Source organism: Ammospiza nelsoni, chromosome 1 (genome assembly GCF_027579445.1).
Source record: "Ammospiza nelsoni isolate bAmmNel1 chromosome 1, bAmmNel1.pri, whole genome shotgun sequence".
Taxonomy (NCBI): domain Eukaryota; kingdom Metazoa; phylum Chordata; class Aves; order Passeriformes; family Passerellidae; genus Ammospiza; species Ammospiza nelsoni.
This window is the reverse complement of record NC_080633.1, coordinates 118,097,874-118,124,498: the sequence shown is the minus strand read 5'-3', so window position 1 is coordinate 118,124,498 and position 26,625 is coordinate 118,097,874. Positions and strand designations below refer to the sequence as shown.

Sequence of the window (26,625 nt, the reverse complement as noted above, 5' to 3'; positions counted from 1 at the left end):
ATGTGGTTTTGAGGGAAGTGCCTTTCAAAAGGCATTTCTCTGTTTCTTGCAGACCCCAGAAGATCAAACTCCTTTAATTCATATGGTAAGGGGAGGGTGGATGGAGAAGGAGGAAACACACTGAACTTGTGCCTATCCTTTTTTCTTGCCTATGCACCTCAGGCAGGTGGCTGAGGACACTCACACCACCTGTTCAAATCTTGCCCAGGGAGTAAGTTGGCAAAGGTAACACCATGAGAGGGATCTGATTGATGGGGCAGGTCTAGAAGGGCTTCAGGTCTGGGATGAGGGAGCTGAAGAACTGAAGTGGGGGAGCCCAATGGGAAACTCAGGGTAGGACTTTGGGTGGGGCAGGAATTGGAGGTTCTGCACTAGGAGTTACTGATGATTAGGAAAATCAAATTAACCACACCTGGAGTAGTTTAAGAGACACAGAACAAATTTAGAGTTAGTCAAGTTTCTGTTATTCATAGAAAATTGTTTAAAATTACTATATGAAGAAAAAGCATGTGTGAATTGCCAATTTGAAGAGATTCTTGAGAGGCTGTTATTAAGGTCTCTAAAGGGTGTACATGTGAACCTGGAGAATTCAGACCTGATTACTGCTAAATGCACTGCAGTGAGATTTCATCTGTCATTTAGGTGCAGCAGTCTGATTTGCTCATGGCCAAAGCGCAAAGGCCCTTTTCACAACAAGGGTGGGAAGCAGAGTAAGGTGTACAAACTAGGATGGTGTACATGGGAAGCTAACCTGTCACCTTTACACGTCCACATCATGTAAAGTATTTTGCATGTTTAAAATGTAGTCTATGAAGAAATAGCCTAAGGATATTGATCTTCAAGAAAATTAAGGATTTGGGTCACTGGAAAGCTATAGAGAAGAAATTAATCAGAAACTCAGCACTTTGTGGACAGATAATTTACAGGACGTGAAAAAATTGGCTTAATTATCTGTTTTGTATCTTGGAATAATGATGGTATCCATAATCTGAAATATGTAAATTAGAAAATGATAGTGCAGCCCTTAATTAATATGAAGTTGATTGTTCAAAAGCTTCCTCCCCATTTTCTTTGTTATTGTAGATCTGAAATGGATGTACATTTTTTATTAAGACACTATTTTCTTTCTTCAGTTTGTTGTTGCTGGCAAAGTTTATCACCAGTTTTAGTTTTGTACTCCTTTTCTCAATTTGCCTAACTACCAAAATCAAAGTCTCTCTTTTAAACCAGAAGTCACATTTGGGTAGATCAGGTTGCAGATTTTATTCTTTATTTAGCTTATTTATTCACTATGTTTGAGGTGAGTTTTAACAACTTAGCTCTTATTTTACTGCTTCTGTTTCCTTTTCTTCTGAAGGAGCTGATAAAATCCTTGTTCATGACCACGTGAGTCCGCTGCATAGTCAGGTCCAGAACAGTAGTTTATCATCTCAGCAGAGCAAAGAAAGAAGCCCCTGGTTCTGTGACTCCTCAGAGTAGGGAGGGAGCTACTCCTGTGCCAGTCTCAGGATAGACCATCTTCAAATCAAGGTGAAGAAGGAGCATACTCTGATGATTTACCTTTTCAGTGTAAATCTACATAACTGGGTGGTGTTGGTGTTTTAGAAACATTTTCTGGGGTGATCTGTAAGACAGAAAATGGTAAGTTTACAAAGAAGTCAGTCTGGCAACAGGATTGCAGAAATATGCCTTAATTGAAAGCCAGGACACACAGCCTTTGCGAATGGGAGAAAATAAGTTTCTTAGCTTTTTAAAAACTAGAGAAATAGCAGGTAAAAATGTCCTAAAAGCATAGTTTCTGTACTTTTTCACCAGGCTCTCTCACAGAATGAAGATGATTAAAGAGGATGAAGAATCAAGGTGTTTGTAATGAATTAAACATTGAATATGTAAGGAAAACAAACAAACAAGCAAACAAAAAAGCTGGAGTGAATGACTGTCTCTCCAGATAAAAAGAGGTTAGTAACAGGGCATACTAGATATCTGCATTAAGACCATATTACTTCTGTTTGGAAGCAAAACTTTTTACCCATTCACTCTAAAAATAGTTCAATATGAGATGGAAATAACTGTTAGAAATCAAAGATGAGATGCCTTACTTCTTTGCTACAGGACAGAGATGACTAGTAACAGTTCTGTGATAGACTACAGTATGTGATCTGTTTGTGCTTGTATTGCCATGATATATATCAAATTATACCTGCCTGATATATATCAAATACCATTTATTTCTCTGCAATTGGTCATGCTTTTTTAGGGTTATCACATCCACTTCTCACTACCAAGACATTTATCTGGCAACTAATATATTCATATGGCTCCCAGGCTTCCTCTGATGAATGATTAGCCAACAACCTCATCCTCACAGCTTAACCCTTGCTGCTGTGGCAAATGTCATTCTTCTGCCTGTCATTTTGGCTGTACTTGAACATTAAGCTCTTCTGTGTCTTCATTGCTAGATCATACCTTTATATTTTTTAATAATTCACAGAGTGAATTATTTTTAAAAAAGTGCCCAGGATTGAATTTCTCATTTTCTCACTCACGTTATGGTTGTCTCATTTATTGAGACCTTGTTCTGGTTTTGTCAAATTCAGTCTTGCCCTGCTCACACCCCACCCACATGGCTGGTATGCTGTGCACATCTGAAAGTGTTAGCTCCCTGTGTGTTTCTGTAGACTCCAATTTATCTGTGACATCACACCTAAGATGCTTATCCTCAAATTAAAACACATTTACTGTGGCTCTTTAACCTATGGCATCAGCATTTCTTTAGCAGTGAGTTAGAAATTGGTGCAGGGCAGCTTCTGCCTTACTGTTGGGAAAAGCTCTTCAAAACGAATCTGCTGCTTTCAGCCCCTCCTTGAAGCTCTCATCTAGGCCATTTCTAAGCTTCCCTAGAACTAGGCTGTAGCCGTGCAATAATTTAGGCTTCTTATTTTGACTGTATGGTTCCACTGTTTTCTTGCCCTCTGTCTAATTCTTTTTGTGTCTTTCTTATATGTACATATAGACTGCTTGAGGCCAGAGACAAACTCATTCTGCATCTGCACAGAACCTAAGAGAACAGAGCAACATCAACCATATTAGTAGCTCCATCAATGCATATTATTCACCTTTTTGCATGCTTTTTTTTGGAATCACAGGTATCTTTTCAGGTTAATCACAGCATGGAACTACCTTTTAAGTCATTCTGTGCTCATGCCTTTTGTTGAATTTCACTGACACGACACTGAGTTCCCTTGCCCAGACATCACAGGGAAGACTTATTTCATTGCCTAGGGACAGGTCTGTCCTCTGGCTACCTTCATGCACTAAAAGAAAGGAGAACGTTAACAGAAGATAGAAATGGCTCACATTGACAGAAGATAGAAATGGCTCATGCATGCTTCCTTCAATGGTGCTGCATTGAGATAATGAATATGATTATTGTCAGCAATTTGAAAGCATTCTTTTCTAGTTAAATTTACTGAAGAAAGTGAAGAAAATCAAGAATAAAAATACCGAATTCATTTATTAACTCATCTGAGTCAGTTAATGCCCAGTGATTGCCCACCTGGATTGGAGTTTGTATCTCACTGAAGGACTCAAATATTGTTTCACTTGGCAGGCAAGGGTCAAAGTAAACAGGATTTCCCTGAAAATAGCAAGAAATTATGATGCAATGTGGTTATTTATTAGCTTTGGTTTTACTGTCAGAGAGATGGGCAAATAATACCCTAATGCTTAGAATTTACATGGGTCAAACTATTTGCACTGCTTAGATTCTGCCCAACTTCTTTATAAGTTCCTAGAGCTAAGCTTCTCAATAGACATAATTTTGAGAAGCCCTATATCCTCCTTTGATACTTTGTGCAAGTTCAAGCACTTCTGAAAATCAAGCCATTCATCTGGGTTTTGCAATAAAACTACTCAGAATCATTTCTTTGAAGAAGATATTCCTCATTTAAACTCAAAGCTTTCACAGAGAATTACCAATCTGCATGTAGAGAGATCTGCCAGTTTGAATTTTTGTCCTGAAATGTCCAATGCTGATGATCTAGTCAGTGCAAATACAGTTTGTAAATATCCATCTGACATTTTAAATTCAAAAACAAATATTTTGGTACAGAATGTTCTCATAGGTTTTGGGGTTTACAATACAAAATGAAAGCAAATTTTTTAATCTCGGAATGCGGTAATGGATGGTTGTCCTCTGGACAGATTTATTTACATTCATTATAAATAACTTGTTATTTGAAAAACATACAGAAAAGTCCTTGTTCACAGTTTAAAGAAATAGCATTTTAAAGCTAATTAGTCTTTAAAATCAACTTTTCTGTGAAAAAAATCCTGAAAGTAAAATATTGGTCCCACTGATGAAATTTGCTTTCCATTTGACTGGGAGAAATTAATTTTGATAGTGAGTCATACCAGTCTTAGTTTTACATTTCCCAGCAGACAAAGGTATTACATCTCTACCTCTCATCACTCTGCTTACTTTCATCTGCAATCCTTGCTGCAAATAGTTATCAGCCAGAATTTGCTCACAGGTCCTGACAGTGTCAGTGCACCTTATCTACCACAACATATGGCTCCTTGCTGCACACCCTGCATGTAAAAGTATTGAAAACCAAATGAAGGCCTCCCTTGAGTGTGCCTTTGCAACATTTCTCTGACACACTGTATGTTTTAACTGGCTATAGAAAATGAGTGATCTCTTACCCAATATTTATTTTATTTATTTTTACTTCTGCAAAAACTTATACCAGCATCGCTTCATCATTGCTGTTTGTCAGCAACCTAAAGCTTTGTTTCCCCAGTGACATTTTTACCAGAGTGTGAATTAGGACACATAATGTTGTACATTTTTCAAGGTTTTCAGGCATCATCATTGCTTTTATATAAGCTTTATAAAATGGTAGACTCTTCAAAATCAGTGCCAAAACTCCTATCATCTACCATTTTAAATACAGCAAGTGGGGTTAAGGCTAATCAATTGATACAGCAAATCCTATTAGAGTCATTTAGGTTAGACTTTAACTCTTACTTAGGTTCCTAATTCTCCTTTAATCTGAGTTAAGATGAGTGCATAAATAAAGTTACCATGCTGGGTCTAGGAGCTTTGGAAAATCCCACCCTCCACCATACAGTCTACAGTTTTGTGTATGATTTCATTTATTCTCAAGGAAATAAATGGGATCACATTTCCTGGCCCTCTCTCTGTCTGTCAGTCAGACTCTGACCTGTCTGTCTCTCTCTTATAACTTTTGAACCCAAGCTAATGTTGACTGCAGACAGAAAGGCAAGGGCCCAAAGGTGTTTAGTCCTTACAAAGTATAATGCTTGGGAAAGGAGATCTGCAGCACGAGTTCCACTGCCCTAACCTCTCTCCTGTCCACACAGGCTCACGAGTCAGCCCGTGTGTGGGTCCAGCACAGCACCCCTGTCCCTGTCAGGCAGAGGATCTTAGCTCCAGGAACAACCCACACAGAGAAGGCAGCAGGCCTCCACCATCTGCCAAGGATGCTGAAGGAACTTGAAACACTGGTCCACTGGAAACTGGGCCACATTGATTTCATCATCTAAAACCTGTCAATTGTTAACTTGCAACAGCCAACAATTGACAGTCACTTCTCAACACAGCTTCTGGAAAAACACTCTTGAAAATCACACATTTCCTCTGAAATTATATCAACAGACTGTATTTAAAAGTAGTTGTTCTCTGGACTTCCACAACTTTGCTGTCTTACGAAGGGCAAAAAATTTTGACATATCCCAGTGACAGCAGCCATACGGAAGAGCTGACATTGGTGCCTACCCTGCAGAAAGTTTTCCAGTCTAAACTGACTCTATGACATGCCACCAGCTGCAGACACATTATAATCCAATTTTAGTTCACACTGGGTAGTACTTCTAATCCCTCAGGTTTACCTCATCATGATCCCTGGTGATCAGCAAAGAGGATGGGTACCATTTCAGGAAGAGTAGAAATGTATCCACAGGCTAGGATTCTAATGTGGCTTCTCACACTTGGGCTCTTTTGTAAGTAAAATATTGATGCCCAAGCCTGCGAAGCTTTATGCCATCAAGGCAGTGGACAGTGCTTTTACATGCTAATAAATGTACATTAGGAAATTCAGTGGAGATGATTGGCCTTCAGCTGGAAACAGAGAAGCTGATGTTAAATGAAATTAAGTTGTCAATGACTCATCTTGAAGTTTTCTATGTGTTAATACAAATTGCAGGTAGCATAGACCCATTTTTAATTCAGTATATGAAAGGAAAATTATGATAGCAGAGTAGGAGGAAGAGATGGGAGTTAAGGAACCTACACAAGTCTTTTCTCCCCTTATATAGAGTGTGATGCACATTACACATGTGACAGGGCTGGGTCTACTGAGTCCTTATTGCTTTCAGAACATGCTCAGACTTCAAGGGGATGTCCATGAACCTGGCAGCGAATAAGCATGCAGTTTGGTGCAGATGATTCATACTCTTGCTACAGCAAAAGAGCAGGATCAAAGACTTCATAGCTCACTCAGTCCTTGAGTGACCCTGCCAGTTCCTGGCCTGGCCTTGATTGTTTTTCATTATCTCATCACACACTGAGGATTGCAGTGTCTTACAGAGCAAAGTAGGTTTAGTTTAAGTAGAAGCTTGGGCTGTGCTTAAATTACATATTTTTTAAAAATTATTTTTACACCAAGGTGGCTTTGCAAATAGTCTATTGTGGTGTAAAATGAAAGATAAGTTCTCTGCCATATACCTACCAGCTGAGACTGCTGAATTACACTACAGAGCAAGACTTTCAGAGGCTGTTACTAAGTCACTGAGTCACCAACCAACCTTGCTACACAGTATGTTACAAGCTTTTGGTCCAGTGCAATAGAAAAAGGTTTGACATAGTTTCAAACAATGCTATCAGCACCACTGAGCAGACAAACAGGAGGATGGGTCATGGAGAAATAAAGACAGAAAAATCAGAAAATATGCACTGCAACCAGATCTGCTACACTTTAGGGTTTCAGTGAAAGGCTGACATCTTCAGCACTACTATGCTGAAGTATTCTTACAGAATGGATTCAGAGAAGGGTGACATTACGTTTTCCTGGCTTACATTCCTTTTTTGCTGTACAAAATGGTCACCTTTCAGATACAGTCATGAGATCTCAATTCAACTTTGCTTAGCTTCAAAGATTTAACAATAATATTCCAGTTCCAAACAATAATATTCCAGTTCTTTACATGAACAGATTCCTATGACAAGCTTGAAGTGATATGACTGTCTGCTCTGGATTTCACTGGAAATTTGCTTGTACAGGACTATTGGTTTGGAGGGATTTTGGATTTTTTTACCTGTACATAATAAATACCAGAGTGATAGATAATATTTTTTTCATGTACATGGAATATCATGTCTCTCTAGTTAATAAATATTGTAATTCATACCAAACACCTGTTCACCCTGGAATATGTGATAATCTTGTAGAATTAATACTTGTATTCTATTGGGGATGTGGGGTTACTTTGCTTTATCTGGTGTGTACTTCTTTGACTAAGTAGGCAAGAGGAAAGAGCAATGTTTGCCACCATAAATCAACTCTCCCAATATTTATCTTGATTTTCTGATTCACAAGTCTGCATTTACATGTTTCAAATATTCCTAAAAATTCCTAAAAATCAAAGATCTGAAAATTAAACATTCCATGATTTTCCATGTTCTCTGCACAAGTTTGAGCAAGTTAACTGGAACTTAATTAATGGAGATGCTAACCTCCTGCAACCATTAATGTCTGGAATTAAGTGTTCAGCATTGACGTGATCCTAATGAAACTTGTATATTAATGTTAACTTAAGTGCATGTGCATGAAAGACAAGGTCTTTCTATTTATCCATATCATTCACAGAAAAAAATATACAACTACTTCTGTAGGGTTGAAACTCAAAACCCTTTTACAGTTTTTATAGAATCTTGTCAAAGAAAGAAGCACAAGTGCACGTGTATGTGACAGTCAATCTAAGATAGTTGCCTCCTTGCCTCTTGAGCACTTTTCACAGACCTGTTAAAGTATTATCTGGGTTTTACTCGGATGTAAATATTCTCTTGAAGGACTGCAAATTCCAGCAATCTGTTAAAAGTCATAGGGATATGCCAAAAGGAAACATCAAAGAGCTGCTGTCACATTTTCAAGTCTTTTTTTATAAGAGTAATCATCCTGGTCCAAGGACACAAACAAGGCAAAGTTTACAAACAGACATAATTTATTTAAACAGAGCTTTCAGACACTTGAGCTCTTTTCCAGATGTAATTAAACAAAACAAAAACTTTACTTACAAGCTTCATCTTGCAACAGGTCTTAATTGCTCTGGTAAAGGGTCAAGTATCCAACATGCTGGCACCTCTGAAGGAAGCCTTGATGATATCACATCTTCTTTGTCAGAGAGAGGAGTTCTCATTAGTCTTACTAATGCAGCCTCATTTGAAGAATTTTTAACAAAACCCTCAAATTTACAGATGTTTTTGTAATTGAGTCCTGAAGGAAATCATTGAAACTGCTTGTATAACTAACTTTGTTCATATATGAAGCCAAAATCACAATATGAATTTTGTTGAAAAGCGAGTTAGAAGCTATGAGTTGCTCAGCTGATCAGTCTAATGAAAAGTATCTGTATTCTCTTGCTCTTTTGTTTTCACAGATGAAACACCAAGTAGGAAGAATTCTGAGATGGCAAAAGTAAGTGCTCAAAAATTATGAAGTGGTGATTAAAATCACTGCATGAACTTTCTGTAATTTAGCTTTGTTTGTCTCCTACCACCCATGGTTGGGTTACATGAACCACGATTTGCATGCAAATCTTTCCCATGGAAGCTCTGCCCAGAAACAAAAGGAGTGGGTTTTTTTAAACCTGTTGTTAGTGCCTCCTCCATATTCTGTTCTCTCTGTTTCTTGCTGTATTTCCAGCTTGCTTTTTCTTCTTCTTCCAGGGTAAGCCCACACTTCCTCACACCTCCTTGCCCAGATACCCACATCTAAATACTCTTGACTGCTCACACACCCGTTTCCCAGTTTTTATCCTTTCCTCCAATACTTTCTCCCTGCAAGCTTGTATTCCCTAATCAGTCCCTTGAGTTTCTGCAATTTTTTTTCCCTTTTTTCTTCTTTGGAGGGGGGGGGGGCAAAAAAACCTTCCTCCCACTCTTTACCTATCTGCTTTTAGCTAGGCAGATGTTTTTCACATTTGGAAAGCTGAGGGGGATACCTGTAGACATTTCAGTAGTGTATAAGAGTCCAAGACATGGTTAGATATTAACAAAATGCTGATCAAAAAGTAAGTATTAACTGTAGAAGGCCAGAAAAGGGGAAAGTAATATGGAACAAAGTTTTGTAAACCTTTTACTAGACCTAAGCATGCCTCATTAATTGTATATTAGATGAAATATGGCTTTTAGCATAAGTAGGCCAGAGAGATCTCAAAGGAAGCCTAATACAAGGAAAAGGTGATACTAAAAATACAAAATACAGTAACAGCAATGAACTCTTTACCTTTCACAATCGAACTCACTGCTGGGCAGCAAAGTTGGACTAAGGGTGGTGAAATTGAAATCAACCTTTCTCCTGGCAGAGTGAATATATTTTCATTACTGCATATTTATGTTAAGGATGAGGTGCTGCAAGGCATTAGCAGGGATCCCCACTTTACAATTCATTTCCCAGCTGCAATGAAGTTGCAGCATTTTGCGATTTAGTATCCAAAGATGGATAATTTTTGCCAAAAAAGGGGGAGGCCACGACCCTCAGCGCGTTCCCGGGGCCCGGGATGACGCTCCTGCGGTGGGCGCCGCGGTTCCCAGCGGCGGGGCTCTCCCTGCCCCGTGCGGCCGCCCCTCGCCCTCCACAGGGACCAGGTCCGGCTCACTTTGGGGGCTGGAAGAGAAAAACAGGAGATGGGTTTAAAGGGTAAAATCCTAAAAACCGGTCAAGTCCGTAAAAGTGGAAAAGACAAGCCCAGGAAAGGCAGGCCGGGGAGGCGGCGCACCTGCCGCTCCCCCGCCCAGGGCCCGGGAGGGCGCTCAGGGGTTAACCCCGCGGGGGCGGGGGCGGGGGCAGCCGGGCCGGGCCGGGCCCCGCCGCCGCCGCGCTCCCCTCAATGGGCCGGGGCCGGCGGCGGGGCTGAGCTCGGCCGTGCCGCGGGGATGTCGCAGGCTCCGCCGGGCGCGGGGCACCTCAATGACCTGCCCGACCACTCTCCGCGGGTGCGCGGCGCCGTGTCCGAGCTGCGGCGGCGGGCCGAGGCAGAGCCCGGCCAGCGCTGGCCGCAGCCCCTCTCCGATGCCTTCCTGGTGCGGTTCTTGCGCGCCCGAGACTTCCACATGGACCTGGCCTGGAGGGTGAGGAGCGGCGGCGGCAGGTCTCGGTGCCCGGGGAGCTCAGTCCCGGTGCCCGGGGACGGGAGCGGCCGGGCTCGGGGAGGGCAGCCCCGGCTCGGGCTGTGGTTGCGCTCTTGGGCTGTGGGGTGTGTCCGTGCCCTGCTCTGCCGGGTCGGGCGAGGCCGAGCGCGGAGTTCCAGGGTGTAACTAATGATTGCTTGTCACGCGTGTCCTCGGCACGGCACCGAATCAATGTGCTGGCTCAGCGCGGTGCCGGTGTGGTGACACAGGCTGTGGTAAGCGCGGTACAGTCACTCGCCGATACAGTAAGTGCGGTAAGGTCACAGCTCCGATTAGGAAACGGTTTCCTTCAAAGGACGCCCTTGTCATGATTATCAGGCTCAGGTTACTAGCAGGCGTGCTAGTTTCGCTACAGATTTATGATTAGTCTAAAACTACGAGTAAAAACTTCTTTTTGCCTGGAGTTTAGACTTTTACAGCACTCCTAGCAGGCTTTGGTAAGTTGTGGTACTTTCCCGGCTCTTTGTATGCCTTTTTTCCAGAGAGCACACATATTTTTAATATCCAAAGGCACATATTGTTATCAGTTTGTTATTTTTTAAAATGAAAGATTGATAGCCATTAAACCATTGGAACAGAAAGTATTTCCAAATCCTCCCAGGGCAAAAGCTTTGATTCACATGTGCCAACTGAAAGCTGTGTTTCCATGGAATTTTCTGTTGTTTACCGTGCATTGCCCAACAGACTTCACCTATTGGTTTCTTCACCTCTTAGTTTCTGACTTCTCTGGACTGTAGGTTTTCTAAGTTTACTCACCATAAGAGATGATTGTTCGCATATGGATGTATTGCAGGATCAAGGTAGCTAAAAAAGGAAATTGAGAAATTGAATTAGGCCCTTAATCATAAATAGCTTTAAAAATTGTATTTTTGTTCTTTTCATTTGACTCATGACATTTGCATCATAGCTTTAAACCTTTCCTCCTCAACAGAAGAACCAACGAGTGAAGTCATATTTCTTTTGTTTTATGTATCTTACTTTTAATCTTTCACAAGATTATTTGTATCAAAGTTGTGCACTAGCCACTGTAGGACCATGTTTTTTTTTCCTTTCCAAACAAAAGCCATTTTTTTTTCCTATGTTCCATGGTTCCAAAATGCTTAAAGGGCTTAATAAGGACATATGGATTCCTTAATATCCACTCCTAATTTCATGGTAATTGGTTGTTGCTGGTAATACTATAGACAGGAGGGTGGCACTTCTGACTTTGGCCTGTGTTTTTGCACTTTGATGGGATTGTGAGGTATGTTAGGTAGGTAGGACTAATCTTTGGGAGTGTGGAATCTAGACAAGGTTTAGAGATGGGAGTCCATGAAGTAGCAAATTTCCTATGCTTCTCTTGGAAATCAGCCCTCAACACTGACCTCCTTTGAAAAAGCTGTCTTTTTAAAACCTCTTTAGATTTTCTGGGTCTCCACAGGCTGCTAAGTTTCTGAATTTCAAACCTTCCTTTGAATTAAGAGATTCTGATGTTCAAAACCAGCCTGTGTTTAACGTTTCTGTCTAGAATTTCAGTTTTCCAAGTGCTACAGCTACTTGCACTTAATCTTCTACATACCAGCTGACACCATTTTCTAGAATACTTCTCTTACAGTATGGGAAGAATAACAGAAGCATTTTTTTTTCCTCTTTCTTTTTTTTTTCCCCCACAGGAATGTATTTATTGCAATTGGTATATCAAGGCCAAAAAGAACTATTGTGCAAAAATCTCTCGTGGTCCCAAGTTGTACATTCATCTAACCCAAGTGTGACTTCACACAGAAGTTATGTTAGTACTTCAGCCTAGGCAGAGCTCTCCTGCCATCAGTCCTGAGAGTGGCTCTTCCCTCTTGTCCTGATCTGATGTTGCCTCTTGGTGTGGAGTTCAGGCCAATAAGATTCTCTTTGCCCACTGGGCTTCCATGTACTACTGCACAGTATTTGTAGAGCAGCTAAGGGATAATCAAAGTTATTGGTCAATGCATATAAGCAAAGAATGTTCAGCATCTTAGTACGGGCTTATACTTAGCCTTAACTATGAATCAAGAGGCTGGCACCTGACCAGACTGTTTTTTTGATGCATTTCTGGTTAATAATTGACACAGATTTATCTGATGTCAGTTATCAACATTTGGAAATGCTTCAGAAAAGAATAATCAGGTAGATTGTATCAAGACATTCCATTTCCAAATCCTTCATGGTGACTCATAACAGCAATTTTTTCCATTTTTCTGATGGCAATTCCAGACTTGCTTTTAATGATATATTGATATCTCTCATGCTAGAAGAAAATCCAGCACTGAAACAGGTATCTGGGATTGAAGGACTTGAAGAAGAGATAAAACTGTCTCAATTTCTTGAACACAGTGATTATTCAGTTAAGCTCGATAACAGACTATTCTCACAGAATCACAGAATATATTGATCTGGGATCGTTCAAGTTCAGCTCCTGGTCCTGCACAGACACCCTGTCAAAGAGTCACACCATATGCCTGAGAGCATTTTCCAAATGCCTCTTGAGCTCTGCCAGGCTTGGTGCTGTGGCCACTTCCCTGGGGAGCCTGTTCCAGTGCCCAACCACCCTCTGGGTGAAGAACCTTTTTCTGACACCCAGCCTAAACTCCCCATGACACAACTTCAGGCCATTCCCTCATGTTTTGTCACTGGTCACCACAGAGATCAGTGTCTGCCCCTTTTTGAATGTACCAGCTGTGTGTCTATGTTTGACTTTGCTGTTATCACCAAAACCACTCTCACTTGGATTCACTAGGGATATGTGAAATCTGGAGAACTAGCATCTCCTTTTGGACATAGATGTTTCTTCCCGTTTTATTATGCATTTCATCCTATAACTCTTGTATAGGACTGAGTCTCAGGGACTTTGGAATGCTGTCTTTTTGTACCTGAAATAGATTATACTCTGGGGAACAGAAGAAAAATGTTTGGCATTCAAACTCTGTGCAGGGGGTTTTCATAACATACATATGTAAACATCACTTTGTGGCACTGAAAACCCCCTAAATATCTAGGATTCTTTTAGGAGTTCTGGTTGATACCAAGGTGTAGAGCCAGACTTGGGTTTTGCATTTGACTTGTGGAGGAATGAGGATTTCCTGGTGCCTTCTGCTGCAAGGGAGTCACTTAGGATGACTGTGCTGCACAAGAAGTGTTGTTTTCTGTAGTGTCAAACACACTGCTGAGTCTCAGACATTATCCCTGAGGATCTCCACATCATTCAAACATAAATGCTAAGTTGAAATCAGTTACTTAGCTGCTTTTCTTCTATCAATACTGAGGAATTCCTTGAAAAGGATGGAAGAGCCCTTACTAGCTCTCTGAGCTGACTCTTGAGGAAACACAAATCAGCCAGGCTTCCCTTTGTGCTAAGCCAGCACGTGCCAGTCTTTTTCCAGTGACAAGGAAGTAACGCATGAAGAATTAGGAAATTTCTGTGTCTCTATAAAATATTTTAAATTCTTTGTCCGTGTATGTTGTGTGTTTAAATTCTGGGTACATTTGTACGGGCATATATAAAAAGCAATATAAAACACATATGTGTAAAGGTTTATATTCTGAAATTTGAGCTATGGTTTCTCTTGCAACGAATGCCAGTAAAAAACACTTTTTCCCCAAGTATTGATTTTTACAACTTCTGACACAACAGAGGCCTAATTCTGCCTATCATCCACGTTACTATAACTAAATAATTATTAATCAAGAAAAATATAATTAATTTACATATACAGATCCATTTGTTTCTCTAACAAGCCCAATGTGTTCTAGTTCTTTTGCTTCTAAGTAAAGTACCAAGTTCACTTTTGTTTGTAGGATCTGGATCTTGGTTTAATTGGTAACTGTAATCTCTAATGTTCAGAAATCTGGAACTATCCCCAACAGACATCAGGGGAAAAAACCTCTTAATTAATGCTGAACTACAGACACTGGAGTTTTTCATCCAGCTTTCCCCCCTTTATCAAGTTATCTTGCATCTATTTTGAGATGCTGAGCAGATGCTAAGTAGGTTATTCCATTTGTAAACACAGATAATTACACATTGAGATGTTTTTCTTGTGTCATTAAGTGTGTGAGCCATTTTTTATATGGGGTAATGAATGTGTCTGTTTTTCCTGAGTTAGGTTGTTTCATCTATATCCAGACTGATTGTTATATGCAACATTTATGTTTTACCCTACGGAAAAAGAATCTTACTTGAAAAAAATTTATACATGAATTTCTGTGCTTAAACAGTGTAAAACTAGAAAACCTCTAAACCATTGCTAGTGTTTGAATTCCTTTTATGCTTAAGGATTACTCTTTTAAGTGGCCGTGTAAGACTTGGCTATGTCTAGCTGTAAGAAAAGGGTTGCTTACATAAATAAAAATCTACAGAATATCTGCCAAAACTAGCTGTAGATTCTGTGGAAGTTCTCTAATGCTGACTTTTACTTCAGAATTAAATAATTTTAGGTAATTAGATTAGGTCTTCAAAATCTGAGAACTCTTCAGCACTCTGTGATTTTCTTGCCAAGGGAAGTATGTTTTAGGCTTAGCCAAATTACATGTCTGAAAGGTGCACCACTTACTTGTGTCATGGAGAGTGTCAGAAGTATTCCAACCATATATTTTCTCCTTTATGGGTGTGCAAGTAGGTTAACTATGCTTTCTGTATGGATCTTGAGTGCATCACAAGCTGAAAATGCCACTCTCTTCCTTCCAAAGTCCAAGAACTTAAATCCTTGTTTCCAAATTAGAAAATGTAAATATCAGGAAAATATCTGTCTGTATTGACTAGACAGGATTATTTAGGGTATTGAATTAATATGTCATTTTTATTCTCATCTTAGTTTTGTCAGGGAGTTCTTCAAAGAGGTGTTTATATATCTTCATGATGTTGTGGTACCACAGATTTTAGAAGAAAAGTGGCAAATTACAAAGCAGAAGATGTTTGCATAGTTGTTTTCAGGGCGGTTTTGTATTTTGCTGCTATTTCAGAGTCTGTTTTGGAAAGAGCAAGGAAGAAACAATGTTGACATTGCTGTCTGGCGCAAAGCAGTTGGGATTGCTCAAACAGTGCCCTTTGCAGACAGACAGTCAAGTGCTGACAGAATGAGATAATCAAAATATCTCAACAGGCCTGTCTTTGCAATTGTAGTGAACTGTTCCACAAATTCACTTACTTTCCCTACTTCCTCCCTCTTTCCTTCACGTTGTTTGTTTGTTAGTTTTAAAATTAACCTAGGCTAAAACTGATTGAATGCAGTCAAGAGACTTCTAATAAAATTCTAATGGTTAAATGTTTCTATGGTGATGGTTTAGGATGAGGCTTTTATCTGTTTTTTTTTCACTGCCAAATCAAGTGGGATTCTAGCATGGTGTATATACATATATCTACATGGTGTATATATATATTAATTTTTGGATCTAAATATGTATTTATAGGCTCTGTTTCCTTAAAAAATACAGCTAATTTCTAATCAGTGTGCCATATATTTTTATGTAAATTTTGCTGATAAACAACAATGTTTTATAAATAGTTTCCTCATGGCAATTCACTTGAGAGACTTTCAAAATCATTCAACCTTAATCTGAGCAGAAAAGCATTAAGCTGAAGAAAAAGAATGTTTTATGTAAAATGATACAAGAAGCATAAAAATAGAGGGAAGGGTAGCATTAATTATCTGACATGAGCATGCTGTGAGCTACAGGATGCTGAGTTCCAGGTCCCCCCTTAAGAGTCTGTAGGGATTAATTCAATTTTACTGAAGTTCCTTCTGATAATTCTTCCAATGAAAATACTGAAGAAAATTATACTTTCATAGATACAATAAATTTTTAAATTTTTTACAGTTATATTCTATTAGTTGGACCTGACAGCTCTTTTAACTTTAGTATTTCTGTTGCAAAATACAGAGTAATTGATAAAGGAAAAAAAAAATCTGTTAATACAAATTATAGCAAATAAAAGACTTTTGATTGATATTTTCAGTGTAGTGAACACACTTAATTTGTGAAACTGTGCTGAGGATCAGATTGGGTTTTCCTGGTTGATGAAGTATAGAAGCAATTTTAAAAGCTAGGCTGTACATGCCACCTTTATGATTTAAAGCTACATTTTGGTTTGCCATGAAACAAGGTACTGAAAAATTCTGGTTCTCAGCTACTTGGAAGGTCTTGGGTTAGAACTCTTGAGGAAGTTAAAACAAAATATGAATTACTTGTAATAGCTATCTCTCTGCTTTCCAAGCTTAGTGATAACCTCAGCAGAGGTGATACAGCAGAGGCAAATTTTAGTTGATGAGCAGAGAGGAAGCATTTTAGAAGACAGTCTTGCATAGCTTCCTACTTATGCACAATGCCTTAAATAAATTTTAGTTGCAGGGCATAGTTCATTTTTCCCACAACCACTTAGTTAATATTACAGGAGAAAAGTAATTAGACTTGGAAGTTAGAACTACTGCATTACCAACATAATTTTTCACGATTCATCTATAAGATGACCTTTCACAGTGCTGCCTGTAATTCTTCAACACAGATGTCACCTCATAAAGGAACACCTTTAATTGCCTCTTCCTTAGCACTAGTCCATGGCCTTTCAACACCCAGCTGTTCCTGTAGAAATTCTGGTTAAGGTGCTGCCTCCCAGGCTCGAGAACCAGGCTGACCAAGTCCCTGGCAACAGACAGAACCTCTCTTTTAACCTGACACGATCTCATTATTTCCACTCTGTGGGAGGGAAATTGTCAAATGTGTAATGGACCCACTACTGTGTTGTATTGTCTCATTTCAGAGGGGTAGAAGAGACCTCAAAAATGTTTTGGGGTATGCTGATGAGCATACCTGTTTCAAGTAGTAAACTGGAATTACCGATGACTGCGTGAAAAATAGGGAGGGTGGGAGAGAGTGAGTGAAAGAGAATGTTCCTCCATGAAATTTTGCACATCTAAATTTGAAAAATCTTGAAGGAGTCTGATGAAGTAGCAAAATGAACAATCCTAAAGGTAACCTGAGCAGAAAAAAAAATGGGTTTAGATGCATTTTACATAGAAACTACAGGGTTATTGTACATCCAGTTTTCTTTCTGACACAAAATGACAACTGCAGTCCATTAATGATTTCACTGGGTTCTAAATTCATCATGGCAATTTACTTTCTTAGTTGATCGAGTATAGCAACCTTCTGTTTCTAGGAGTGATTTGATTAAAATATACAATAAATTATAGCTAATTTAATGAATTAAACCTGACTGTGACCACATTTGGAAAATATATTTTTAACTGTGCTCCTCCTATAATAGCTGATGCTTACCTGACATCCAAATTAATTTTTTTTCCAGTTATTGAAGAATTATCAGAAGTGGAGAATTGAATGCCCAGAAATAAGTGCAGATTTACAACCATATTCTATTCTTGGTCTTTTGCAAGCTGGCTATCACGGAGTCTTAAGGTCAAGAGACCCACATGGAAGCAAAGTTCTAATATACAGAATTGGTGAGTGACAAAATTGCTTGGAACAGTTCACACCTGATTCTGACACTGAAGTTTTTAGGCTTTGTTTGTTTGCTTTGTTTCATTTTGTGGTTTATTTTTTTAACTATCACCATTTCAGCAGCAAATCAAAAATATTTTATGGGTACAACTGCAGGGGTTGATAAAACTAGATCGTATCAGAATATCTTAACAAGAATGGTAATATGTTTATGTTCCTTGCTAGAAATGCATTTATGTAATATAAAGGTGAATTTACTGAGCTATAGCAATTAAATAATTTTACTTATATATTGGTATGGCTGAAGCTGTAAAATCCCTTATGAAGAACCTAATTTTCTTTTCAGTGAAATTATTGTTGCATCAAAAGAATCTTGAAGGTTAAAACTTGTAAGATTATGTGGGTTATTTGGCTCTGAGTGTCCCAAAAAGTCATTTGGCTTCATGTAAATTGTCAAAGCCATGGGCTAAGACTGTGGTACTGATGCAGACGCAGCACAGAGTAGGGAGAACACAAACAAAGGTGTACACCTTGTCATATATCAACATTTAGTTTAGGCTGGGATGATCACCAGCCTTTCATTGTTTACTTGTAGCCAAAGAGCCCTAGTAAACAACACTTGGAAAATGCTTGATGTACCTCCTAAAAATATTTGCAAAAAGCACATAGTTAAATGCACACCATGTCTCTTTATGTTTGTTTTGGACAGAGACTTTATTTTTGCCAACTTTCAAAGAACTGTCTTGTTATCATCTGGTTAGGTAGGCAGTTGTGCCCCCTAAAGCTTTCATCTAGGGTTAAGGCTCATCCCATGCAATTTTTTGCTCAGTCCTCAGAAAAAAAAGTGAGATTCACTGAGTTGTGCCAGAAAATTACAGTGCTGAAAAGCAATTATATTAATTGACTGGACTGATGATCTGCAGCTTCTGCTAGCATGAGTGTTACTGAATTGTACCTTGTATGGGTTTGTGGCCATAGGTAGAACATGCTACATTGTGTGGCACCATCTACTAAAAGAGCATCAAAGATGTATGAGAGAGCAGGTACACAAATTAACTTACGTACTGGCAAACCAGTTTATTTCAGGAACTTTGTTCTTGCTGATTAATTCTTTTTCCTGAGAAGTACATTAGAAGCCGTGGGAAGGAAAAGTGCAGGTGTATGGGGTTTTCTCATGGTAATGCAGGGTAATCTATCTTCTCCTCAGGACAATGGGATCCCAGTGTGTTTACAGCATATGATGTGTTTCGTGTAAGTCTCATCACATCTGAGCTCATTGTAAAGGAGATCGAGACTCAGCGAAATGGAGTCAAGGCCATCTTTGACCTTCAGGGGTGGAGATTTGCTCATGCTTTTCAAATCAGCCCAGCAGTGGCCAAGAAAATTGCTGCTGTTCTCACAGTAAGTATGACATAATGCTTTATGCAGCTTCATTGCTATGATTTCCAATTTCTCATCTCTTCCAAGCTATAGTAAATTTTCCTTCTGTGGGCATTCTCAGAGTAAGCAACTTAGAGGAACAAAATCCTAAATAAATTACAAGTTGTGCTTGATTTTACCTAAATTTTATTCTTCTATACCAGTAAATGTCCTCTAACTTCTGCTCTTTTATAAGAGCTCCACCAACCTGTTACAACACAAGAATTTCATGACTGAAGGAGTGATGAAGCCCAGTTTTGGAAGGATCTCTGTTTGTTATCCTGTTTCATCTCTTCTCTTCCGTTCTTTTGTGCATTTTCTCAATATTTAAAGCATTTATTCCTGTCTCAGAGAATATTAAAAATAGCGTACACTGTGAGCAATTGAGATCAAGACACTCCTAACTTGTTACCAGTATGGTTGATGCTTATGTGATCTTCCATCTGCTAACAACAGAATGTATAACATTTATGTTCTGCTTGCTTTCTTCCCCACAACATGAGCATTGTTTTGTGCAAATCACTGTTACCTCACCTCCTGTTTTTCACAAAACTTCTCAGAACTTTACTGTCTTTAAGGCTTATTCCTTTCTGCCAAATTCAGTTGAACTTTGCCACTGGATTTGAGAGAAAAAAAAATTAAAGAAAAAAGGGGACAGAGAACTGGAAGGCAAGCTACAGTGTAGTCCTGTAATCTTATTTTCCTTCAGAAGTTATGTTGAAAGTCAGTAATAATAAAACTGTTAGCCTGTGATGTGGAAATGAGCCAGGGAGATAATCTCTTGCTCTGATTCGGTAAGGCTCATATCTGAGATTCAATCAAGGCTTAGTCATTGAATTAATATCATCAGAATTTCAGATGTTCTTCCTTTCTGATATGTACTGTAAAACTTTATTGAAACCATTAGATATTCCCAATTTTGCAAATCTAGAATAAGAACTCCTGGTGTTATGCAGTCTTGGGCCAGTTCTCATGAAAACAGGACTAATGAGAGTATTTGGGTTGATTTCTGAGGTAGTAAACATTTTGCTGGTAAATTTTTTAACCTTGAAATAGAGCAGAAAGGAGGCAGAATAGGATTTGCAAGTACATCTGAAGGTTTCAATTCATTATCTCAAAGCAGGAAATTCTTTGACTATGATGTTTCCATCTTGACCTATTTCTGATTTTTTCAATGTTTTTCAAGCTTCTAAGTGCTTATTCTAGCTATGGAAAAGAAAAATTAAAAATTGTGTGTTTCCAGTGTTCTTTTCTAAGAAAAAGAATTTTAATTTTTTTTGTCCCCTAATTCCTTTCCTCACATTTAACTGAGTTTGTAAATTTTATCCAGAGATTATATTAGTGTTGTTCAATATAATGTAATCATAGAATATGTTAAGTTGGAAGGGACTCATCAGAACCGTCAAGACCAACTCCTGGCCCTATGCAGGACACCTCAAGAGACACACCATGTGGCTGAGAGCATTGCCCAAACACTTCTTTAACTCTTGTCAGGCTTGGAGCTGTGACCACTTCCCTGGAGAGCCTGTTCCAGTGCTCAACCACCCTCTGGGTTAAGAACCTTTTTCCTCATATCCAATATAAGCCTCCTCTGACACAACTTCAGGCCATTCCCTTAGGAGAGTGAAGAAATCTGCCCTTCCTCTTCCCCTCACAAGGAAATTGCAGACTGTGATGAGGTTTTTCCTCAGTCTCCTCTTCTCCAGGCTGAACAGACCAAGTGACCACAGCCACTCCTCACACTACTTCCCCTCCAGGATCTTCACCATCCTCCTGGCCCTCATTTGAAGCTCTCTAATAGCTTAATGTCTTTTTTATATATGTTGGTGCCCAAAACTGCACATAGTATTCAAGGTGAGGCTGCCCCAGTGCAGAGCAGAGCCGGACAATCCCCTCCCTTGCCTGGCTGGAGATGCTGTGTCTGATGCACCCCAGGACCTGCTTAATGCACTCCAGAATATGCTTATAAGTAAAATTAAAGAAACCTTATTTTTAATCCAGCATTTTACTCAAGAAACATGTCTTGCAAATTACTATCCTGTATCAAAAAACAGAAGTTAATAGAAAGGAAGTATGTACTAAGGAATGGAAAGCATAGTGCGGATAATAAGTGGCATTATCTTGAAAAATCTGATATCCCTGCAGAAAACTGTTTTGTGAAAATCATGATAGTAGGCTTTAAGTATATGATAACCCATAATAGCATTAAGTGAAGATACAAGCTGATAATTTTAAGGTCTTTATCATATGTTATATGGAGAAGGAGTGGCACTAAAGAAATGTGTTAGCTTTGGGTTTTTCCTTCCTTACAGCTATTGAACTAGTGAGGAGATGTGTTTGTGAGAAGTACCATTTTTATAAGCAGAAAACATCTCAGAGGTAGTAGCAGGTGGGATGTGAAGGGAAGCTGTACTTTCCCCATTGCACAAAGCTTGTTTTGAGCGCTGCCATATTTTCTTTTAAATTTCAAATATATGGAACTTTTAAATGAATACAAGTAGAATCCAAGGTGGTTTATATTATAAAAGCTGTATAAAAGATATTTTTTTCAATTTCATTAAAACAGTAATCTTGTTGTAAAGCTGAACTTCTGTCTTGGCCAAATTCCTAGTAATTTCAAGGCTTATCTCTAAATTATAAATATAATTTATTTAACTTAAAATTGGTTTTTTCAATAGTTTATATATATTTATGTATTATCCTTCAGGCTGTAAATGCCAATAAAAACACATAGCTAAATAGCATTTGGTAAATTAGTAGCAGAATCTTGTGAAAAATTTTACTTTAGAAGAAAGTCTGAGCACAAAGTTTATGTACAATATTTATGTGCAATTTGGTGATAGTTTTCTTTTTTTTTTTCTGTTTGTTTTTAATCTTCAGTCTCACCTCCTGCTGAGGTGAAAAAAATGGTGAGATTTTGCCTTCTGATGGGAGGAACAAGATATGATTTTTCTAAATGTTGTGCTTGATTTACACTGCTAGAAAATGCAGGAGTTGCAAGGTCAGAAGAAATACTTTAACCTATGAACTAGACAGTTTTTACAGGCCTGTGCTTAGTAATAGAGGTGTTTCAATTATGTTTTCTTTTTCTTATTCTGTTTTCCATGTATGCTGACAGGATTCCTTTCCACTGAAAGTTCGAGGTATCCACTTGATTAATGAGCCTTTATTCTTCCACCCAGTCTTCGCTCTAATTAAGCCTTTTCTCACTGAAAAAATAAAGCAACGGGTGAGTGCACACAAATATTTCTTTCTGCTACAAAACCCTTATATGACAATCTGCAGCACTTTTCTTAGGCTCTGTTACTCCTGAGTACTGAGGAGCATAAATAATTTTTGTTTTTTAGTGCCATACAGACCTCCAGAATCTAACAGTAAAGCATTTGCAGTTATTATTAACATGAGTGTTGCAAGTGGTGCTGTTATTGCTACTCTGAAGAGAAAAAACAGCAACACCAAGAGGTTAAATAATTTGCTTGAGGTCACATAACAATTCTTCTGCAGAACTAGAAAGAAATAGGTCCTGGATTTCCCAGCACTCTGCCTACAAATGATAGAGAAAAATGATCACTGAGCAGTGTTTTATGGTCCAAGCTGTGCAGATTTAGTAGAAAACTGCTTAGCTCTGAGAGACCTCCAGATTTATACATCAAAAATTGGTCAGACTTAATTTCTAAGTTTTTTTCCAAATAGCTCCTTAGTTGCTTTAAATAGTTTTGCAGTTAGAGATCTGCAAATAGATTTGTATTTGGATGCAAAAGCATGCCAAGGACTACGGTTTGTTGCAGCATAGGAAAGATATTGGAGTTTTCAGCTGGCAGAAAAGTGAAGTGGTAACAGCAGGACTAAGGTACAAAATAAGCAGCCCTGCCTATTGTTGTTCCGATTCTGAAGCCTCCTTTTGGTTATTTTTTGGTTTGGATTTTGGTTATTTGCATTAGCCAGTGAACGCCAGGACAGTAAATCCTAGAAAAGTATCAGACTGGAAGTAATGAACAAGGCTTCAAAATAGCTACAATAAAGCAAGAGAAGAACCAAACCTACAGTATTGAAAGAGTTAAAGTGGAGAAGTAGTCCAGAATCCAATTCCAGTTGGAACTGAAAGATAAGGACTGATATATAGATTCTGTTGAGTATCTTCCTTGACACCTGTCTGAACCACATACATACTACATAATCTTGTTTTTAACTACGTGTGGCAGGACCAGATAGTAATGGCCATGAGCCAGACAGGGCTCTTTTCCTGGAAATGACCGAAGGGCAAGTATAAGATATCACGACAAAACAAATCACCAGCATTCCTGTGGTTTAGCTCAGTTTAGCAGTTTGGATGTAGTGTGTACTCTCACCAGTGTTGCTAAACCAGTCTGGAACAAGTGTGTAGTTAGTTTTGGCTCCTGTGCTCACAGCTACATAAAATGCAGTTCTCAGGTTGTAGTCCATCCTTCACCAGCCTTCAGATTCAGGGGAGGAGAGAGTTTGAGTACCTACGGGAAACTCACAAGGGTAGTTCCACCTTTTTAAGAATTAATTATGAACAAATACACTTAGTTAAACCAAGCTGGTGGATTCAGCTCTTGCACTGAGATGCTTTGCTGCCTGTTCTCACTCAATAGTCTAGCATTCATACCCAAGTAAATGCTTTTAATATTTTGGTTTAGGTGTACATGCATGGAAATAACTACTTGCAAAGTCTGACCGAACACTTCCCCATCAGCATTCTCCCACAGGAATATGGGGGGGAGGAAGTCTCCATTGAAGAGCTGGCCAAGGAATGGACTGACTTCATAATGGCATCTTCAGATTATCTTCAGAGCATTTCTCTGGTTGCCTAGGAATAATCAACTATTTTATCAATTCTTGAACACTGGAATTGGAAATAAGTTTAATATGTAAATTTCCATTGTGAATGAAACCGGTATGTCTTTGCAGGGCACTCACTGAATGTTATATTGGCTGCACTTTTGTACTAACTGGAGTCTATCAGTTTGTATGTCTGAAGAGATTAATGAATTTTACATGTTTGTCAGACTGTTTGTTATTGAGTAACTTGTATGCCAGAAAGCCGAAGAGTGCATTGACTATCAGATTGATACTGCTGCTGTTAGGTCTTTGGAGACAACTCCTCTGTAATAATAATGTAGTCCAGAACCTTACACTTAGCTCTTGTATCTTGGCTTGTCAAGACAATACAAAACAAAGAATAGACTGTGAATAGGGTAGTTTGTTGCAGAAATGAGACTACAGGGCTAATTTACAAGGAGTGAAGAGGCTGCTTTTTGGAGTGATTCTCAGGGAAAAAAAATGCTCTTTTGTTAGTTTGTATCAAATTGAAAATTAGTCAGCAATAGTGAGACATTGATGTTACTCTTTGCGCTGCTTGTGCGTCTTCCCTTTTTGTCCTAATTAACAGAGTAATCTTCAAGTTTTATAGAAAAACACCATGTACATATTCTTCAGAGGACAGTGTGAATCAGGGGGGAGGAACTGGTAAAAGAGTCATAACAACCTTGAAAATTCTTATTTTCTTTGTTCAAAGTGATACTGTCTATGGACTACTATAAACAACTCAGATTATTATCCTTTAATCCCCAGTGTAGAGGACTATAGAAGTCAAAAGTTTTCAGCTGTTTGCATTATCTGTTTGTTTCAGAGAGTAAAGTAGGTTATCCTTTGCAGATCTGAAGTTTAGAAATATCTGTTGTATGTTTTAAGGCTGCTTTGAGGTCACTTTGGACCTCAGCATGGGAGATGCTTGGTATCATAATTTTATTTTCAGTACAGTAACTGCTCTTAACTCTGTTTTGTTTTTGCATAAGCACTATATATTTAAGCATTCCAAATGAATTTTCCTATGAATGAATCCATAAAAATGCTTTTATATAAGGTAGTTAGAAATTATAACTTCAATTATTTTGTAATCTTTAGGACATTGGAATGGTATACAGGAATAGGGAAGAGAAATGAAACTATCCTGTTATATTAGAAATGCCTTACTTTAGATTGTGATTAGTAAGGCATTATTGCAAGAGTCACTAGAAACTATTCTTTATTAGCAAGAGGAAAATCTGTGAAAGAACCCTTAGAGTACATGTTGGTTGTAGTTTCTTCTGCTGTGATAAGATCAATGCCAGAAATTCTTTCAAAACTGACAACAGCCTTTTTTTTTCCCTTCCAATTTCTGAATTTCCCAAAGTGCCTTTTTATTTTTTCACTTACAAAATACTTTTATATGGGCCTAAATTTAAAGGAGCTATATTTAAATAAATGATTATATGAAAATGCATTTCATATACATTTCTTTTTCTCAGATTTTGTGATACTGTTTTGTGATACGCTGTTTTGTGATACAAAAGCTCTTTAAATAGAGGAGTTCAATGAACTGCAAATTCTTCTTTATAAGAAAATAGACCAAGTAGTCAGCTATCTGGCAATTGTTCAAGTGTGTAACTCAAGTTCCAAGTAATTTACCAGTTGGAGACCCAAAGCTATTGTCTTAATATTACAGTCCTTCAATTTTAATCTGTGAATATAAACTGCACAAAGGAATGAACCATGTTTCAGTGAACAAGAAAATTTAAACTTTTCCTATGAAACCCATCTCTATTGCTACTGGTTTATGTAGCAGAAACCTCATTTAATTGACTATGTATATGCATATTTAGCTGGGGCTCTTTGATCTTTATTTGGACTTTACCAGCTCTATGAATATAAAGTCCTAAATGTCCTCAAAAATACCCTGATCCTGTTATTAAGTGGTAGCGTGTTTGCATAACTCAGCAGTTAGAGCACTGAGTGCAGTTATTTTTTCCTGAACTGTTAATTATTTTTTAATGTTTACATATTACATAGGAGGTGGGAACTCTTAATTGCCATTGCGGCTAATAATAGGGACAAAATATAATTGGAATATTTACATAATGAGTAGTGAAGATATTGGTATGATGTGCGGTGGTGTTGCAGCTTTAAGCAGCAGCCAACAAAACAAAGATCCCTAAGAGCATTATTCTTTTTAAATATCAGGAGTGCCTCTAAAAAAAATAAAGTTCCTGTTAAACGGTACAAATATAATTTACTACTGACTGTAAGCACGATGTAATGCACAATTTTTAATGTTTTTTTCTCTGTATTAACATATGTTTTAATTAATAAACCCTTTCTGGTTGAAGCAGCCTCGTCTGTCACGGATACGAGCGTCGCTTTCGCAGGGATGGGGGCGGCCGCGGGCGCTGCCGGCGGCGGGGCCGGGCCCGCTATCGGGACTGCATTTCCCAGCGAGCCGCGCAGGGCGGGCCGGCGGCTGCGTGCGC

General features: G+C 38.7%; 1 protein-coding gene and 1 long non-coding RNA gene across 4 annotated transcripts; one reads left to right on the top strand and one right to left on the bottom strand.

The window, feature by feature from the left end:
* Positions 1 to 1,138: 1,138 nt before the first annotated feature.
* On the bottom strand, positions 1,139 to 10,352 carry LOC132074323 (uncharacterized). 3 transcript variants are annotated; one of them, XR_009418604.1, is made up of 5 exons: positions 9,528 to 10,352; positions 8,318 to 8,411; positions 3,557 to 3,637; positions 3,117 to 3,314; positions 1,139 to 1,624 (listed from the first exon to the last, which is right to left on the bottom strand). It is a non-coding gene; the product is annotated as an uncharacterized LOC132074323 (long non-coding RNA). The 3 variants fall into 3 exon arrangements; XR_009418602.1 differs by having other exon boundaries at positions 3,181 to 3,314; positions 8,318 to 10,349; XR_009418603.1 differs by having other exon boundaries at positions 8,318 to 10,174.
* On the top strand, positions 10,147 to 26,483 carry TTPA (alpha tocopherol transfer protein). Its single transcript, XM_059474059.1, has 5 exons — positions 10,147 to 10,372; positions 17,745 to 17,898; positions 19,104 to 19,297; positions 22,434 to 22,544; positions 23,977 to 26,483. Exons 1-5 carry the CDS (start codon positions 10,178 to 10,180, stop codon positions 24,148 to 24,150), a joined length of 828 nt encoding a protein of 275 aa, XP_059330042.1. The 5' UTR covers positions 10,147 to 10,177; the 3' UTR covers positions 24,151 to 26,483.
* The last annotated feature ends 142 nt before the right edge of the window (positions 26,484 to 26,625 follow it).

Coding starts and splice junctions, on each gene's coding strand:
- TTPA (XM_059474059.1), top strand. CDS start 10,178: ATGTCGCAGGCTCCGCCGGGCGCGGGGCACCTCAATGACCTGCCCGAC. Junction 10,373..17,744: donor ACATGGACCTGGCCTGGAGG/GTGAGGAGCGGC, acceptor TTTTTTTTCCAG/TTATTGAAGAATTATCAGAA. Junction 19,298..22,433: donor AAATTGCTGCTGTTCTCACA/GTAAGTATGACA, acceptor GTATGCTGACAG/GATTCCTTTCCACTGAAAGT.